At 42.9% G+C, this 19,299-nt stretch overlaps 1 protein-coding gene across 12 annotated transcripts in view; it reads right to left on the bottom strand.

Moving 5' to 3' along the window:
• PKNOX1 (PBX/knotted 1 homeobox 1) overlaps positions 1-19,299 on the bottom strand; it is an 82,420-nt gene that overhangs the window by 26,454 nt on the left and 36,667 nt on the right. For 9 of the 12 annotated variants that reach the window (XM_045002575.1, XM_045002586.1, XM_045002585.1 and 6 more), the window contains 3 exons: positions 15,743-15,839; positions 8,377-8,504; positions 6,661-6,832 (listed from right to left, as the gene is read on the bottom strand). In XM_045002575.1, coding sequence (XP_044858510.1) covers positions 6,661-6,832; positions 8,377-8,504; positions 15,743-15,790 — 348 coding nt within the window. In that variant the 5' untranslated portion in view covers positions 15,791-15,839. Of the gene's footprint in view, positions 1-6,660; positions 6,833-8,376; positions 8,505-15,742; positions 15,840-17,882; positions 18,183-18,855; positions 18,990-19,299 lie in introns of those variants that run through there. The other 3 variants (XM_045002582.1, XM_045002579.1, XM_045002581.1) reach the window with 3 other exon arrangements.

The following is a 19,299-nucleotide window of genomic DNA, read 5'->3' as shown; positions in this document are numbered from 1 at the left end:
CTCTGTCACTCTATCACCTTGATATCACCTCTCTGTCACTTCCAAACAACTTAGGTTTCTCCCATCTGTTTAACCCAAAAAGAAGAATTTATGGTTTTCCCCAGATGTATTGACTTGTGTCTCCCACCTTTCCCTTCCCCCAAGTTATTAACTGCATGTTTTTAATCTTTCTAAGTCCCTTTCTATTACAACATTCTTCTGCCCTGACTTGTTTCCCAATTTCATTACATTAATAAATGAAACAGGTTTAGGGTACGTCTACACTACAAGACTATTTCGAATCAACTTAATTCGAATTTGTGGAATCGACCTTATGAAGTCGAAGTTGTGTATCCACACTAAATACACTAGTTCGACTGTGTGAGTCCACAGTAACGGGGCCAGTGTCGACTTTGGAAGCGGTGCACTCTGGGAAGCTATCCCACAGTTCCCGCACTCCCCGCTGCCCATTGGAATCCTGGGATTTCCCCCCAATGCATGCTGGGGGGAAAAATGTGTCGAGGGTGGTTTTGGGTAACTGTCATCATTGAACCGTCACTCCCGCCCTCTCTCCTTGAAAGCGCCGGCGGGAAATCTGTTCGCGTCCTTCTCTGGTCGGTTACAGCTCGGACGCCACAGCACTGCGAGCATGGAGCCCGCTGCGATCATCGCTGCACTTATGGCCGTTGTCAACTCCTCGCACCTTATCGTCCACCTCTTCCACAGTCAGCTGCTGAGAAATCGCGCGAGGAGGCTCCGGCAGCGCGGTGAGGACAGGAAGTCACAGAGTGGCGCAGACCTCTCACAAAGCAGGGTACGCCGCGCAGTGGAGATCATGGTGGCAATGGGTCAAGTTCATGGTGTGGAACGGCGATTCTGGGCCCGGGAAACAAGCACGGACTGGTGGGACCGCATAGTGCTGCAGGTCTGGGATGAATCACAGTGGCTGCGGAACTTCAGGATGCGTAAGGGCACTTTCCTTGAACTCTGTGACTTGCTGTCCCCTGCCCTGAAGCGCCAGGACACCCGGATGCGAGCAGCCCTGACTGTGCAGAAGCGAGTGGCCATAGCCCTCTGGAAACTTGCAACGCCAGACAGCTACCGGTCAGTAGCGAACCACTTTGGCGTGGGCAAATCTACCGTAGGGCTTGCTGTGATTCAAGTAGCCCACGCAATCGTTGAGCAACTGTTCTCAAAGGTAGTGACCCTGGGAAACGTCCAGGTCGTCATAGATGGCTTCGGCGCAATGGGATTCCCAAACTGCGGTGGGGCTATAGATGGCACTCACATCCCTATCCTGGGACCGGCCCACCAGGCCAGCGAGTACATTAACCGAAAGGGCTACTTTTCTATGGTGCTGCAAGCACTGGTGGACCATAGGGGACGTTTTACCAACATCTACGTGGGGTGGCCGGGCAAGGTTCATGACGCGCGTGTGTTCAGGAACTCTGGTCTGTTTAAACGCCTCCAGGCAGGTAGTTTCTTCCCGGACCACAAAATAACGGTTGGGGATGTGCAGATGCCTACAGTGATCCTCGGGGACCCAGCCTACCCGCTAATGCCCTGGCTCATGAAGCCCTATACAGGCGCCTTGGACAGTGAGAAGGAACTCTTCAACTACCGGCTGAGCAAGTGCAGAATGGTGGTGGAGTGTGCTTTCGGACGTCTCAAGGGGAGATGGCGGAGCTTACTGACTCACTCGGACCTCAGCGAAAAAAATACCCCCGTTGTTATTGCTGCTTGCTGTGTGCTCCACAATCTCTGTGAGAGCAAGGGCGAGACCTTTATGGCTGGATGGGAGGTTGAGGCCAATCGCCTGGCTGCTGATTACGCTCAGCCAGACAGCCGTGCCGATAGAAGATCCCAGCGGGAAGCGCTGTGCATCCGGGAGGCTTTGAAAGATAGGTTCCTCAGAGAGCAGGGTAACCTATGACTCTCCAGTTGATTTACAGAGAAGCTGAACCTGAGCCTGTTTCAGTGACTGTTGACTTCGATCTGCGGTTACATACCCCGTTCTCCAGGTTTCCCCCTTCCAACACACGTTTTAAAATAACTTTAATGGAACACTGATTATTAATAAAGTTTTCTTTAATTATGAATTCCTGTTCAAGGGTTGAAACATGGACGCGGACTGTGGTGGGTACGGTGTGCACTGATGTCCAGACCGCTTCTACACTAGAGGAATGACAGGCTCCTGCTACTACAGTGGTCTCTGGGGGGAGGACGGTTGCAGGTGGGTGTGCAGGAAGGGGTGGGTTTGCAGGAAGGGGTGAGGGGTGCCGTCTTTGGGACGGAGTTTGGATGCAGGCTCTGGACTGGGGGTTGGGGCGTAGGAAGGGGTGAGGGGTGTGTGGGAAGGGTGAGTATGTGTCCGTGGATGAGGGCTCTTGCTGGGGCTCAGGGCATCGGAGAGGCTCGTGGCTAGGGGGGAAGGGCATGGTAAGGGCAGCCTGCCTTGCCATTTGTGGATGTCAGGCGCTAGGACCCTGGGGCAGCATACACCTCACAGACTGACCCGGGGCAGCATTCACCTCCCATAATGACCTTAGTGCCTAGTGACTGCAGTCTCTGTGTGTCCTGCTGTTGATCCTGCCCCCAAGTCTGTACCCTGGCAATGGAGGCTGTCCTATGCAATTAAAAAAACCCTCCCCCCACCCTTCACACAAAGTCTTCTGACAAGGAAAACGTGACGGAAACAGTGAATAACAACAAACTACTTTTAATACTCAACTACACAGTGGGGGGATGAAACTTGGATTTGGGACTGGGTGATCCAGGAAGGGAAGCACTTCTCACACTTTAGGGAATGAGAGCTGTTTGGTACATGAGCGCTCTGCTGGGGTGGAGTGACAGTTTTCACGGCCCCTAGCGCCCCTCCTTCTTGTGATTTTTGGTGAGGGGGGGACAGGACTTTGTGGCGGGGGAAGGCGGTTGCAGATACAGTTCAGGGGGGCTTTCTGCTCCTGCCTGCGGTCCTGCAGAACATCTACAAGGCGCCGGAGCATGTCCGTTTGCTCCCTCATTAGCCCAAGCAGCGTTTGAGTCGCCTGCTGGTCTTCCTGCCGCCACCTGTCCTCCCGTTCGCTGTGTGAGCGCTGGTGCTGACATAGGGTCTCCCTCCACTGTCTCTGCTCGGCCGCCTCGGCTCTGGAGCAAGCCATCAGTTCCGAGAACATGTCATCCCTAGTCTTTTTCTTTCGCCGCCTAATCTGCGCCAGCCTCTGTGAGGGGGATGCCGGGGCAGTTCGTGAAAGAGCCGCAGCTGTGTGATGGGAAAAAGGAAGTGATTTCCTTGAAAAGATACATGTTTGCGAACACTGAACACAGTCTAGTCAGTTTCTGTGAACAAGACCATACAGGGCACCTAGTCTCACGAGCTCTCAGGACAAGTTCGAGATTTCGGAATACGCTTTCATTGGCTGCGGTCTTGCACAGGAGATCGGACAAGCGGGGCGGTACAGCTGAATCCGTGTAGCAGCCAGGCCTGGTAAGCACTACACTATAGGCTGCTTAACAGTTAATGGATAGCTGTGCCCTCCCGCTGAAGGCAATCTGTAAAGCATAAAGTCTGACCCTGTTCCAGCCCCTCGCGGCTGTGCACAGGAAAGATCACTGTATGCTTTTCCTCTGTGGCCTCCAACACGTGGCTGTTAAGCGAAGGTCATTGCTATGCAAAGTAAAAGTCAAGCATTCACAATAGTAACAGTACACTAATTGCCCTAATTAGATGCAGCAGTCGCCGAACGAGATTAGCCTGAGGCGGGTCACTCGGAGAGAGAGAGAGAGGATGCTGCTCGAATCCCTGCACAGACCAGGACCATACGCTGCAATGCTGGTGGAGGCAATGATTCCGCTGTACATTAGGATGGCCTGGTGCGGAAGAGTGTGCTTCCACGGAGCACCAAATAAGGCACCTCTCCCCAGGAACCTCCTGCGGAGACTTTTCGAGCTGCTCTCCGAGAGCTTCGTGGAACTGTCCCAGGAGGATTTCTGTTCCATCCCTATCTGTGTGGACCTTCTCTTTATATAGTTTTTTAAGCAAAAGGTTTTATATAGTTTTTACATATTTTTTATTCCTGTTTTTTAAAAAATAAATGTTTCCATGTTTATAGCACTTACCGACTGATCCTTCCCCTGATTCTGAGTCCGGGTTAACGGCCGGGGAAGGTTGGTAGGGGATCTCTGTGAGGGTGATGAAGAGATCCTGGCTGTCGGGGAAAGTGGTATTGTAAGCGCTGTCGCCTGCATCGTCCTCCACAAACCCTTCCTCATCTTCCCCATCGGTGAACATCGCCGAGGAACTGCCCCTCGACACTATCCCATACTCAGAGTCCACGGTCACTGGTGGGGCAGTGGTGGAAGACCCACCTAGAATGGCATGCAGTGCCTCATAGAAGCGGCAGGTCTGGGGCTGTGCTCCGGAGCGTCCGTTTGCCGCTCTGACTTTTTGGTAGCCTTGTCTCAGGTCCTTGATTTTCACGCGGCACTGCGTTGTATCCCGGCTGTATCCTCAGTCTCTCATGGCTTTGGAGACCTTCTCGTAGGTCTTTGCATTCCGTTTGTTGGAGCGCAGCTCCGAAAGCACAGACTCATCGCCCCACACAGCGATCAGATCCAGGACTTCACGGTCTGTCCATGCTGGGGACCTCTTTCTATTCTGGGATTGCATGGACTCCTCTGCTGGAGAGCTCTGCATCGTTGCAGGTGCTGATGAGCTCGCCCCGATGTCCAACCAGGACATGAGATTCAAAGTGCCCAGACAGGAAAAGGAATTCAAATTTTCCCGGGTCGTTTCCTGTGTGGCTGGTCAGAGAATCCAAGCTTGGACTGCTGTCCAGAGCGTCAACAGAGTGGTGCACTGTGGGATAGCTCCCGGAGCTAGTAAGTTCGATTTGCATCCACACCTAGCCTAATTCGACATAGCCATGTCGAATTTAGCGCTACTCCCCTTGTCGGGGTGGAGTACCGAATTCGAACTAAAGAGCCCTCTAGGTCGAACTAAATGGCTTCCTGGTGTGGACGGGTGCACGGTTAATTCGAATTAACGCTGCTAAATTCGAATTAAAGTCCTAGTGTAGACCAGGCCTTACTGACTCTTCAAGACCGCTAAAAATATTACCAACAGCCTTTGTGAGCATCCCAATAGACACCTTCCCCAATTCAATCCATTGCCATTTATCATTAATCATTGTTTACAGTCTTAATCTTTAAGATATACTTATGCACACACTTTTAGAAAACAAAGGATAGGAAACTATCTTTTCTCCAAAGATACATAAGAGATCCCTATTTTGAGTCTCTAAAGCTCCAAGGCTGTGTTTGTAAAAATACAGAACTTGCAACAATGTAGGAAGAATATAATATACTGTAACAAAGCAAAAAAACCAAAAACAAAGTAAAATAGATCTTGATCAAAAGGCAATACAATAATCTTTTTTGCCTGCTTTCAACAGGTTCAATGAAGCGGACTTCAAGCAATAATACCTTGTAAAAATATGTCTGGAACGCTGCGTGGATGCCACAGATCCCAAGCCAACATTCTTTTGACACTCATCGTTAAAAACACTGAAATCATAGCCCTACCAAGAAATAGCAATGCAAGATGTACTAAGACAGACTTCTGAGGTTACATTTACAGAGAAGGGCCTTTACTGGGCTTGACATGTGTGTGAGAGAGAAGCTAGCAGGACTTACTGACCTAGAATACAGAGAAAAGGTATCTCACTCTAACATAAAAATAAGGTAGTCAAACATTTTTTTGTGTGATGCATGCCAAAAGAGTCACACTGGCCTTTTTGGACCAGACAGTGAGTTCTTTCCGTGTAAGTTGGAATGCTCTTTTGGTAGGCTTCTTCTGAGCAACTGGGACTTAAGAGGTACTGAATCTCTGATCCTCTCTACCTGCAAGTACTCATCAGCTGCCTAATTTGAAGTTTCTTCTCTCTGCCTTGTCTGAAATGGCAGAATACCATTTATTGCTACAAAACAGACACAACCTTATAGGACTCTCGATTTGAACAGCTTTTTACATAGGCCCAAAATACCAAACTGAGTATCATTTAGAAATGCTTCTCAAACTGATTTATCATTCAACACAAACTGTTCTACTTGAATTTTTTTAAAAAAAGATTTCCTTATATTCCTATTGCATACGGGGCCTCAGACTTCTTTTTATGTATAAAAGTTAGTGGGCAAATTTTCTAACCTTTCCTCCCTCAGACTATGCAGATGCATCAGGGCAAAGAACACACAACAGGAAAATCTGACTAGATAAGATATATAGAACAGTGAACAAAAATTATCTGATTGCCTTCTGAGAAACTGCTCTGTACAGTCAACTGGATTGTAGTGGGTATGTGTCTTAACTCATCTCTAAATATAATGTCAACCTCAGCCATTTTAGGAGCACATATTGGAAACAAGTACTGAAAAATGTGAGGCAGGTGGTCAAAATGAAGGATGCATTAGATGTTTGTAGATAAGAAAAAAAGGATAAAAAGACAAACTAAGTTTACAGACTTTTTCTGATCTTTAGTTTCAGAATTCAGTACTTGCAATATTAACAATACACCATTGTAGAGTCAAAAGATTTGGGAATCTACCGAGAGCAACAGTTGAGAGAAGTAATTGGGAATAAAAGGGAGAAGTGTCATTTGCTTCATAAAAATGCTTCATACTTACTAAATTATCAGTTTCTGGATCTTCACAAAAAAAGGGTTTTCCTTCCTTCTCCTGCTTCCTTACAAAATTTTCAATATCTACATCAAAACTAGCAGAGGTAGTGCCTTCTGAGCCCTGTGTAGATTGTTCACATTTTTCAAATAATAGTGCTAATAATGGAAACAGTGGGTGCCTAGGAATAAACAAATAATAAAATCAGGTCTGAATAAATATTTTTTTACTTTATATTTCCTACTTTATAATGTTAGGTATCCAAAAAGTAAAAACCTAACCACCATTCATCCAGAAAAGCAATTCCATAAGTTTTATGAAAAGATTATCTACAACACAACTGACAATATTAGCCAAAAATCCATGTTATTTAAAAAAAAAAAAAGAAGTAAAACTGTATAAGATTTAGACACAACTAAAACTGTATAATAAAGCATGACTATTTAATTGGACATTGATAAGAGGATATCATAATTGCAGTTATGAAGCTATGAAATGCCATTTTATTAATTGTAAGTTAGTAGAAGGTGATGTATTAGTACAATGTAGAATGGATTAGCACTGACACAAAGAATGAAACCAGATTTATATTACAAAAAAAATAAGTCGGAGAGCAACCATCTGGTCTCCAATATGTGCCCCATTTCAATATAACAAAATCACCTTACAGTTTGGTACAATTGAGAACGGCCTGTATTTTGAGAGACTCATTGTGAAATTAGCTAACTTGGCTCAGGTCAGGACTCAGATGATTCTACCATTAACTCATTTTGTGATCTTGGCCAAGTCACTTGCCCTCCTTATGTGTCATTTCCGCATGTGTAAACTGGCAATAACAGAGCCTTTGTAAAGCACTTTTGGTATGTCTACACTGCAAAGTGAAGATGTGATTGTAGCATGAGTAGGCATACATGGGATAGTTTTAATTTAGCTAGCACAGGTCACAATAGCAGTGTACTCATAGCAGCACAGGTTTCAGAATGGGCTACCAACCAAAGTACAGTACATGCCTAGGGTCCATGGAGGGCTTGTACTCTGGTTGATAGCTCATACTGAAGTCCTTGCCACTATGTGTGCACTGCTATTGTTACCCACACTAGCTAGATTAAAGCTAACACAGATATGCCTATCTGTGCTACAATTACACCCTCACTTTGCAGTTGATATATACTGATTCGTATCTTCAAATGAAAAGTGCTAAGATAAGTATTTTTGTATTACAGAGTTGTGAGAAAAGGCACATTTTATTTATTTACTTATTTTTAACCTAAAGAAAAAGTGGTACAGGTTGGGTTGATCACAAAAATAAAATAAAATAAATGAGGAAAGGCCTCAGATACTATTGAAGCTAATTCTAACATATAAAACATAACGGGACAGTATGAGTTAAAGTCACTATTCCTCAATAGCATAAACAAAATACTATTGCTAACTTAAAGCTCGATGCTCATTACAGCTATAGCAATATCTGTTTTTAATAACTGACATATCTGCACTTCATAATAGTCTTCAAGATCATGCAACGGAATTCTAAATTTGGGGAAATTTTTTGCCTTAAGTAAAGAGTCTGAAAATGAAACCATTTTATTTGAACTTAATCATTGGTTACTTGCAAACTACAGCTCATCTGGTTTTAATCTGCCTAATTAAAAGAAAAAAAAAGAAAACACACCCAAAACTACATTTTTTACCCTTCAAAGACACAACCAAAGTCCATAATACTACCTGTAAATGGCCTGCTTGTCTGCATCCATTGGTGTCTGAGATTCTACAGGGGCAGGACTTACTCCTTCTGCATCAGTTTCAGAGCAGTTTGGGTCTTGTTCAGTTTTTAACTCGGTTACTACTTGCATCTGTAGAAAAAGGAGGATAAGTTATTTTACGTCACCAAGCACAAAGATTTATTAGTTAGTACACTGCTTTCTAAGTAAATAGCAATGCAAAAAGCTAGTAAATTGCCAGAAGGTTGGTATGATTTGGCAATTATACAAAAAGCATAAGCAGTAACAAGAAACTCATTTAATCCTTGACATGTTTTGTTGGATAGTGTAAAGGTCATTTCAAGTTTCAGCACTCAGCTTTAAAATTGGAATGATTGATATTAGTGAACTGCTAAAGCATTTTGTGTCTCACAGCCAGCTATTTTTGGAATAGGTTAGACATATATTGCTCCAAAAATTAGCTTACAAAAAGGCTGGATTAACAGCCTTTGTGGTGAAACCACAATAAAAACTTTACCCTCCTATTGATTTCCTTCTCCCTTTCCACAGAGACACTGATGCAAATGGGGACTCTGGAGCTAGTTTCCTCATCCATTAAAATTCACACTTTGTTATACAGAATTGAAATATAGCATTTGTTGCAGTCTTTCACTAATCAGGAATGCAATTTCACCTTACAATTTACCTTTAAACTTTAACATATACAGATATTAAACAATATAGGAATACCTGCTCAATGTAAAAAGCAACAGAAAATAACAGTAGTTGTATTTAAAGAGCAATATTTACTAGTTTTTCAGCAGAATGGAGCGAAGTAATTGCCATTAACAATATTTTAACAAGGCATTTGTTTGCCAGTTCAATGAACTCATCTTCACATCCATGCAGAACAAACTTAATCAGCTTAAAACAGAACAAATAATTAAAATCAAGTTAAGTGAAAGATACCAGCCTAAAAAGGCATCCAATAGTGTGTGTTAGAGAGAGAGAGAGAGACTATCAGTCTGAACAGCTACTCAGCAGTTTGTGTGGGAGTGCAGGGCACAAGTAAAAGCTGCAATATTAAGAGGCAAGAAAAAGATGCAAAACAGGAAAGCACCTTAAAAGATAAATCTAAAGAGTCATGATTTAAACATTAGTAACAGGATATAGAGTCCTGTAATCTTTGGGTAGTTTTATGTTATTCCATGACCATATTGGGTATATTATAGCTCCACAAGAACATTGTTAGAGTTACAGTACGGCAATTCAATCTGCACATACAGCACATCCTGAATGGCATCAATGGACTGGGAACGCCGTCGAGACTTTCTGCTGGCTTTCTAAAATGGGACTTCCATTCTTCTTCACCTACAGCAAGGTATCTTTAGACTAAGAGTCCGCTTAGCAGGGACAGAAAGATCATCCCACTTGAAGAACTTATCCACCATGGAATCCAATCTTCCCTTCAAAAAGGATTGCATTTTTCTTCCCACTTGAGCATTAGTCACATCCCCCTGGGGGCACTGAACCGGTGACACAGGAAGATTCTTTTTCTGCTTGACCATGGCAGTTTGTGTCTTAAGCACCACCATCACACTAGGATCAAGGTCTCAGAAAGAAAATGAAAAAGGCACAGAAGGACCCACCCTCACAAGAGTTGTCATCAAAGGAGCAATCCTTTGAAGGAAGAGTCAGGCCCTTAGTAATTATTAGAGTAACCAATACAGACGTCATCTAGAGACAAAGCTGCACCTAATTCCACACACAATGAACAAAAAGGAATTTAAGACACTATCCTGGAATAAGTCTTGCATAGGTTGTTTGTACTTTGTTGTCTGACATGGCTGAGCCCTCTTCTAGCTCAACAGGAAATTTTGAGAAAATGGCAGAACTTCCTGACCTTTGAGAAGTTCTCCTGGAAGGCTTAACTGATTTGGAAGCCATTATGCCTGAAGAAAGACATAACCGATGGACTTATTTTTTGGCTAACAAAAGGAAGGCTGGGCAATGGGAAAACAGACTCATGCATATAATCATAAAGGTCAGGCCATATTTTTGCAGAGTCTGTAGGTGAAGGGGTCTTAGAATCATAGAATATCAGGGTTGGAAGGGACCTCAGAAGGTCATCTAGTCTAACCCCCTGCTCAAAGCAGGACCAATCCCCAGACAGATTTTTGCCCCAGATCCCTAAATGGCCCCCTCAAGGACTGAACTCATAACCCTGGTTTTAGCAGGCCAATGCTCAAACCACTGAGCTATCCCTCCACCTGACTTTCACCTTGAGTCACTGGAAAGCAAAAATAAGTTACCTAAAACTGGGGGATACATTCTTTCAGCTGTTTCCTGCTGATGACAGATGCCAAGACACACCAAAACCAGAAGACTACCTTGTGGCAGAGTACTCCTGAGGTTCAAAACAAACAAAAAAAACCACTGCTCTGCTCCTGAGGAAATTCTGCACTACTGCACATGCACAGAAATCATGTGCAGTGCAGAATTTTCTTTTCTCAGCACAAAATACATTTGGCCAAGAAGTGCTGCAGTTACACCTTTTGCCCACCAGGGGTTGCTGTGGCACCAGAACAGAGAGCAGATGCTCCTGGGTGGGAGCAGCCCCAGCTGCAGGTAGGGAAGAGAAAAGGCTCTGGTCCTCACAGCGCCCTGCCTGTGGGGCTAGATCAGGAGGCATGGGATATGGGGGGGATGGACAGGGTTGAACATTTGGAGCTGCTGGGGAGTTACAGACTGGAGTTCAGAAGGGCTAGTGGGGGGGACAGACTAGGGTGAGAGCTGACTGGGAGCGTGGGCACAGGGACACAAAGGGATGGGGGGTGGCTGAATGGGGACACATGGGGACAGAAGGCTGCAGGCTCACAGTGGGAGAGATGGCTGGCTGAGTGGGAGTTCAGGGACATATGGGGACAGGGACAGATGTGCCTAATTGAATTAAAGAGGCTAGGGACCAGCTAGGGATCTGCATGGGGGAGACTCCCTAACAACCCTTCCGCCCCACCCCCCAGAAAACTGTTCCATACTTCTCCCACCCACACCCAACAACCCTCCAAATTCACACCCAGGCTCCCTCCCAGCAATTACTTTCCTCTCACTCAACTCCTCCATTACCCTTAACTTCCCCAAGTCTTTGCATTGCTTCTGAGGGGTGCAAGAAATACATTTCTGTATTGTCGTTCAAATAAATTATTACATAAATTACATATTTGCTGACAGGTTTTTTGAAATAAATTACCAAAACAATTTAAACTGGCATGATTATATTGTGTTATTTTGACAAATAAAATATGCCGACTTTTGCCAAATTTTAAACTATTATATACAGAATTTTTAATTTATGGAGCAGAATTTTTAATTTTTTGGCCGCAGAATTCCCCCAGGAGTAAACTACCACCAGTCAGGGTGGATTTGATTTAAATCATTAGTTAGGAAGTCTTGATTTAATCATGGATTTCTACATAAAAGTGCATTCTTGTTGGTTGTTATAACCTTAATACATATTCTTCACAACTCAGAGATAGATGTAGGCTTCATTTTTAGAACGTACACACTATACATTTTTAAAGTGATTTATTTTGAAACATTTTCAGATTAGTTTTACAGCTATATCAGAAAAGGAATGATTGTTTGGTTATTTCATTTACCAAAGGTAATTGCAGCAGATATTTATGAAGTCATCGGGAGGTGAACCATCTCCAATTCTATTTATGAAGTCATTGGGAGGTGAACAGGTTAATCGTTAATATTTGGAGGATTTTCTTGCCCTGCTGTACTAGGAGGAGAACATCACCAGACAGACATCTAATTTTTTTTATTTAACTAAAACAACAATGTTGTGTATTCTGGATTTTTTTCTTCAACAGGAAACAATGTTTTAACAAAACAAGCATATGCATTTTTGAATTTAAACATTCAAGTTTTTTAAAATCAGTTTTGTTTTTGTTAAAATTGTTTTATTGAAAAAAAACCACAAAAATTAAATTGACTATGTCAGCCAGGTCAACATGAGAAATTTAAAATATTGGCTTCTGCAGCTAACTCAGTTGTCTTCACCTTCATTTTCCTATTTGTTCGTTATCTGGAAAAGAAAAAAAAAAGCTTTTCTGCTTTTTCAGGTCCCAAACAATTTCTCAATTTGGAATGAATTAGTCCAGAGGAAGAAAATATTCTTTCTACGCTGGCAGAAGAAGCTACTGCTGTTAAAAGTGAGATATTCACTTCAACTGTCTCTGAATCCAAGTGCTTAAGTGACTTCCACCACTTCACTGGTGTGACTTTCTTTAAAACATCATCAGCAAACATATTTCTTGAATGGTTCACCCTTAGCTCTGAAGGGTATTATAGTTGGCATTTTGGAGGAATGATTGCCAGATGTCCATGTCACAGCCGACTCCTCTTCTTCAGCAGTACCAGGGTCAAACCTTAACTGAGTATTGAGAATATTTGCAAGAAAATGAGCTGTAAATAGTGCTTGTCTCATTCTTTTTTAATGCTTGTAATTTAACTCTGTTATTGCATATTTTTCTTTTAAAGATCTCACTCAGTTCCTTCCAAATTTCAACAGCATCAGCAATAAAACAGCTATTTCCCTGCATTTTGTTCAAGGCTACAGAAATAGACTTCAGGGTACTCAGCATATGTTCAATATTTCTCTTAAGTCCAATGCTGAGAACTTTGGCTGTGACAGTGCCAGCTATTTTTTCACAATTTTGTTCACAAACTGTCATCAGATTAGGCCAGTTCTTGATACAGTGCTCAAAACAGACCACTACTGAGTTCCATCGCATGTCTTGTGGGAGAGTTACTGTGGTTCCTGCCACGTTTTTCAGAGCAGCTGCTGCAAAGTGGTTGTTACGGACGTATTTTGCAATTTCAACAACATTAGCCTTTATTTCTGGAACACTGAAGTCTTTGGCTAGGAGGTGCATCAAATGATCACTGCAACCATATGTTATTAGCTTGGGACTCTCTTCTAAATAATTTCTTCTCATCTTGGATACATTTGCAGCATTGTCTGTGACCAAGCTGCATACTAGACATTTGAATTTTGTTCATAATTTGTTATAGCTTTTACTGCTACTTCTTGTAAATATTCTGCTGTGTGTGCATTTCCTGATGTATCAGTTGTTTCGGCAAGGAAGACATACCCTTCTTCTGTTGTCACACAAGCACATACAACAGGATAATTGTGGACAGTGCTCCACCCATCAAGACTCAGGTTAACAATTTTACCCTCTAGACCTTTTGCACACTGCTCAATTTCTCTCTCATATACTTTATCTAGCAATTTGCCTGTGACATCTGCTCTGTTGGTGGACTGTATCCTGGTTTTAAGGACTGAACCATGTTAATGAAATGTGAGTTCTCAATCATATGGAATGGAGAGTTTGTTGCATAAACAAACCGGGCAATTTTTTCATCAATTATGCCTTTTTGTAATCTGCTGGTTCTTATCACAAACTTATCTATGGTTGTTTCTGGATGATGGAGATTTTTTTTTTCCTTTTTGCTACAGGTGATATACTGTGGCTATGTGACATACATGATGTGACTACACTATCATTGGCAGATAACTCTGAAACTATAGAAAATGATGGTAATCTTGAAGGTGGGTAGTCTTCAGAATCCTGTATGTTGAGGATGGAGTCTCCTAAACAAAACAAGTCAATGCCGTTATTTAATTATTACCACCATACTGCTCATTTAGTATTATTCATTGCATTCACTGACACTCAGTACTACTGTAAAGGTGAAATTGTAAAAGGAAGATCTGCCTATTTCAGCTATTTATTTTATCACAACTGCATCTAAAATGATAGTAGCAGAGAGTAACAACTATATTTTTTGCTCAAACATGAGAATTCAAGAATAGTCCGGAAGGAAGACAGGCAGTCCTTAAGAAAGAAGTATGAAATAAAAAAAGTTTACCAACCTGAAGATCCTGCATGTTCAGACATGTTCCTTTCATCATCTTCAACGCAGCTTCCTCCTGAGAAGGAACACTTCTCATGATGTTGTTTCATGCAGGCAACCAGGCCTTGCATTTCTTTGTTGCACTGTTTGCATTTTGTACACATGCCTGTCTTACCCACAGGTAAAGGAACTTCATTAAAATATTCCCAAACTGGATCTCTTATGACCTGCTGCCATTATAGGTTTTTCCCTTCTACTGAGAGAATGGTATGGTAGATCTCAAATCAATGAAGGCTACACTCAGAAAGACCTCAAGACTTCTGGAATATGCTGCTCAAACAGTTTCACTTTTGTTTCTACTGCCTGTCCCTCCCGTCTCACATTTATCTTCAGACTTCTTCTCCTTGTCCAGATCTATTCCACCCCCAATGATCTTCTATTCATTGAACTTTTTAAAACTTTTCACTTTTAGAGAGATGTAAGGGATTGACTCTGTGTACACAAATTTGCAGAGGGACAATAGGGTTGACGTCTTACTTCTATCTATTATGTATTTATTTAAAAACATTTTTGCTGTTAACAAGCATGTTATCTCTGGAGTAGAGACAAATCCACAGTTTGAGAACTGCAAAGCTAAGCATCACTGATGGTATCTTCTAAACTGAGCACTGAGTCCCATTGGGTAGACAGAAAGATTAACCTAAATAATCTATACAGAAGCCCTTGGAGCCCCGTAAGATTGGGTCCCTAATCCATGAACTATTGGAATTCATTTACAAAACTTTTCTTAAATATTACATGAATATATTGTCTCATACTACAGAATTAGAATGTATAATCCCTATTCCATGATGAAATATCTTTGAGCTATAATGTATGTTAATTAAAACTATGTTGAGGAAAAAACCTATCAAAAAAATCCAATTAAAAAAAATTCAAATCAAATTTTTTGATTTTTTTTAAAAAATCATTGATTTTTATCCACCCTGAAACCAGCTCTTTACCAAGGCACACAAGTATTCTAAACTAAGTAAACCTGTCAAAGAAAAGAGCTTTTGGAAAAAAAAGCTCTCCAAAATAAAAGCAGGAGGTACTCCAAACAGAAGATAGCAATCTAGAGAATTGCCTCTTTGGAAATAAAAGAGCTAACTAGGCCTCTTTGTAGGGGAAGCAACAACTCAGTTTTTCTTCTGACAGTTAACACTGTTTCCATCTACTGGCAGGAAGATCTGTACCTACTGCTCAGGCTGGCATATAGCAATAACGGAGAACAGGTCTTCAGAGTGCGGATCAATGGCATGACTTGGCCCCTAACTAATGTTAATTTAAATGCAGTTTTAGGAACCACTGCTCAAAGATGCAACATCATATCACATCACATATAGAGCCTAACCTAAAACAAAAAGGTCATTTTTCACTTGCTAATAGTAATGCAATACATAGAGGAGAAAAAATGCTCTCACTTGTCCATCTTGATAGTTGTCTATACTTAATGTCTGTGTTGCCATCATGGTTAATGAAGGGTTTATAATGTCATATCATCACAAGTGAGAACACATTCTAGAAAAGAGTAAAAGATGTCAGTTACAAAAATAATCTTTTTTAAAATGGATTCTACACAATGCAAAAAAATGTTACCAAAATTTCTGTGTACAATAGCAAAGCAAATCAGTTATTTAATTGACAATGCAATTCTATTCATTTTTTAGGCAGCCACCACTCTCAGAAACAAAACATCTAAGTTAATTGAGCTATGGCAATTTAAGGCTCTGAACCCTACAAGTTTTCCTTCTGTAATGTGCCTAGTCATCAGGAGTGCTTTGGTTGTTGCCAAATCTTTCCCCCACTCTTGCACTTCACTGTAGTATATGATCATTAAGATGACTAATTATTCATTATTTTCCAGATGTATTCTATTTTCTAGTTATTAAAAACAGACTCAAGTGGAGTTTTTCCATTGAGAAAACATTTCAGATAGTTTGAAGAATATTCTCCATTTTCATTTTGTTGAAGGGTTTTCATATCATGAACAGAGGAAGGTCATAGCTAAGAATACTAGTTAGTCACAGAGGTCATGACAGTCACGGATTCCATGACTTTACCAGACCTCCATGACTTCTTCGGCTTCAGATGTCAGGGACTGAAGCTGGGACTGTGGCTTTGGCCAGGGCTGTGTGCCCTGCCCCATAGCTGAGGCTGGAGCCGGGACTGTGTGCCTTCAGCTGGGGCTGTGTATCCTCTATCCCTTTGGCCGGGGCTTGAGCTGTAATCATGCACAAACCCCCGCCTTCCAGGCTGGGACCTGGGCCATGCGCCGTTGCCACCCTCCCATGGCCAGAGCCATCCATTGCTATCCACTCCTCTCTGCCCGCTGGGGCTGTGTACCCCTACCCCATAGCTTTGGCTGGGGCCGTGCACCGTGGCTGCTGCCAGGGCTGGAGCTGGGGCTGTGTGCCCCTGCACCGCGGCTGCGGCCAGGGCTGGAGTCGGGGTTGTGCGCGTGCCCCCCACCCATGGCAGTGGGGCTGGTGCTGTCAGCCTGTACCCCCCATTGGAGCTCCAGCTGTCATTCTTCTTCCTTACCCACCCCACCCTCCCCCAGCCCTGTCTCCTGGTTACTTTTAGTAAAGTCACAGATAGGTCACGGGCTCCTGTGAATTTTTATTCATTGCCAGTGACTTTTACTAAAAATAACCATGACAAAATCTTAACCTTAGTCTTAGCTCTTTGGGACAAGCCTTTGTATGTGTTTATATGGAACCTAATTGGGCTCCTATTCTGATTGGGGCCTCTGGGCACTACTCTACATTTTCACTGATTTTAAGGACAGAAAGGTCCATTATGATCATCTGATCTTCTGCATAATGCAGGCCATAGAACAGCACCCAGCAATTCCTAAATCAAGTCTTTATTCTGTGGTTGAGCTAGAGCATAATTTTAGAAAGACATTCAATTTTGTGAAGAAAGAGGATTAGATTCATAGTCCTAGATCCTTTAAACCTTTGTTTACAGTATTAATGAAAAATTAGGAGGAGGCTATTTTCTGGTTCTGGTCTAGAGACAGCAAAAATCTCACCGGAACAGGCATTTTTACAATATTTCAGTCCAAGATAGTAGAAGCCTCATAAGAACACCTGATCTTGGCAGAAGATACACCATTCCAAGTCAAAAACCTCACAAGAGCAGATCATAAGATTCTGTCATTTAGGCCTGATTTTGTATTCTTGGCCCATCTCCATTTAAAATGCAACTCTCCCTATACTCACCCCACACAACCCCAAAGCAAGCACTAAAGATACAAGAACTATTAATACTGCATTGCATTCTCATTAATCTAATCTATATAGATATAGGTGGGCAGAGATGCTGGAACAAATGTTTATAGTGGGAGTGCTGAAAGCAGAAACCATGTATTTGGCTGCTATTACTACTTCAAGCCAGAAGGTGCTGCTACACCACCAACACCCCTAGTTCCAGCATCCCTGTGGGTGGGTCAGATATTAACAATGTCCTTCATAAAACTCTTCCATTAGAACAATCTTTCTTACATAAAATTTCTCATGACAAAAAGGTATATTGCTATATTGCCATAAACAAACTTACACTCATTAATATTGGGATAAAAATCAAAACAAGAAAGGTATTTTGTACCTAGATATTACAACACTAGACTTCTATAACACCTTCCATCTAAGGTGAAAGGGATCTCTGACACCCAGACATGGTAAAGAGGATGTAAGCTGTGGCCAAAGGCCTGGTTGATAGTTGCGCCATCTGGTGAGGGAGGTCGTTCAGACCCTCAACCAAGCAATAATTTTGAAAATCTGGTTGATGTCGATTGTGATGTCAAGGATTGGGTTTGAGATGCTTTACGTCTCTGTGGTCTTAGCCTGTGCCTTTTGGGTTTGTAATGTCGTTGCTGCTGATGCTGGAACAAGGTGTCTCTGCTGCGTTGGTATGTCCAGTAACATCTTCATTTCATTGCAGGTGATATATCCTGAGAGTATGGAGAGTCACCTGGGAATATTTCATTGAGTGGTGGTGGTGATCTTATTTTACCTCTGGGTGGGGTTAAAGGTTTGTTGTAATGAGTCCTGTATGCTGCCCATGGGTCCCAGGCTGGCCATTGCATGGGAAAGGGCATAGGTGGGCACATCCATGGTTGACCATACCAAGGTTGCATGTCTTCTCCATAGGGAACCTTTAATAGGTCCCCAGGGTGGTCTGTGTTCTGTGGGTGAAGAGCGGTGTGAAGAGAAGGCATGCTTTTCCTGTTCATCTCATCATCACTCGAGAATGGTGGGGCGGTGAGCGAGACTGCTTGGTCTGATGCTGTATGCTCAGGCGAGCCATTGATGCTGAAGAGTAGTGACTGCAATGGGGTCGCCGGCCCTGGTGGTGGAGGCATAGTCACTGGTGAGGGCCTCGGTGCTGTGTCTCTTAACAGTATGGTCGGTGCTTTAGAGGAGAAGGCAGTCTTAGATACATGCCTTGACTCCTTGTCCTTCCGATGGGGCTAGGCAGAGGTCCCAGTGCAGACATTGCTGGAGGTGCACTGTGCCTCAAAAGTGCTCACCTGTGGGGTGGTAGGCACCAAAGACAGTGACCTAGTAGGAGACAGTTTCTTTTTATTCGTCTCTCTGTGGTGAAGTTGTGGCTCTTTTCCTTGATCTTTTAGAGGAATGAGCGCTGTCCTTAGTTGAAGTGGATATAGCTGGGGAGCCCCTGTGGAAAGAGTCAGTTGCCCTGGATCAGAGGCCAGTCGCAGTGATTTTTTTCGTAACTGACTAAGACTAACCAAACACTAACTATACTAGGAAAAAACTAAACTATTTCTAATTATGTTTCTCTAGGTTTGTGAGAGATGCTGGGACACTGCCATGGAGCTCTGTCTCAGGCCAAGGATGGTGGAGAAGGAACTGAGGGGGTCAGGTTGTGTGCGCACTAGATGAGGCGCCAATGGTGCTGCAAGATGACTACTGCACACATGAGTCCCGAATGGAAACTTCTCCTCAAAATG

Source organism: Mauremys mutica, chromosome 1 (assembly GCF_020497125.1).
Source record: "Mauremys mutica isolate MM-2020 ecotype Southern chromosome 1, ASM2049712v1, whole genome shotgun sequence".
Lineage (NCBI taxonomy): Eukaryota > Metazoa > Chordata > Testudines > Geoemydidae > Mauremys > Mauremys mutica.
Note: the sequence above shows the minus strand (reverse complement) of the source record. Positions and strands in the feature narration are given on the sequence as shown.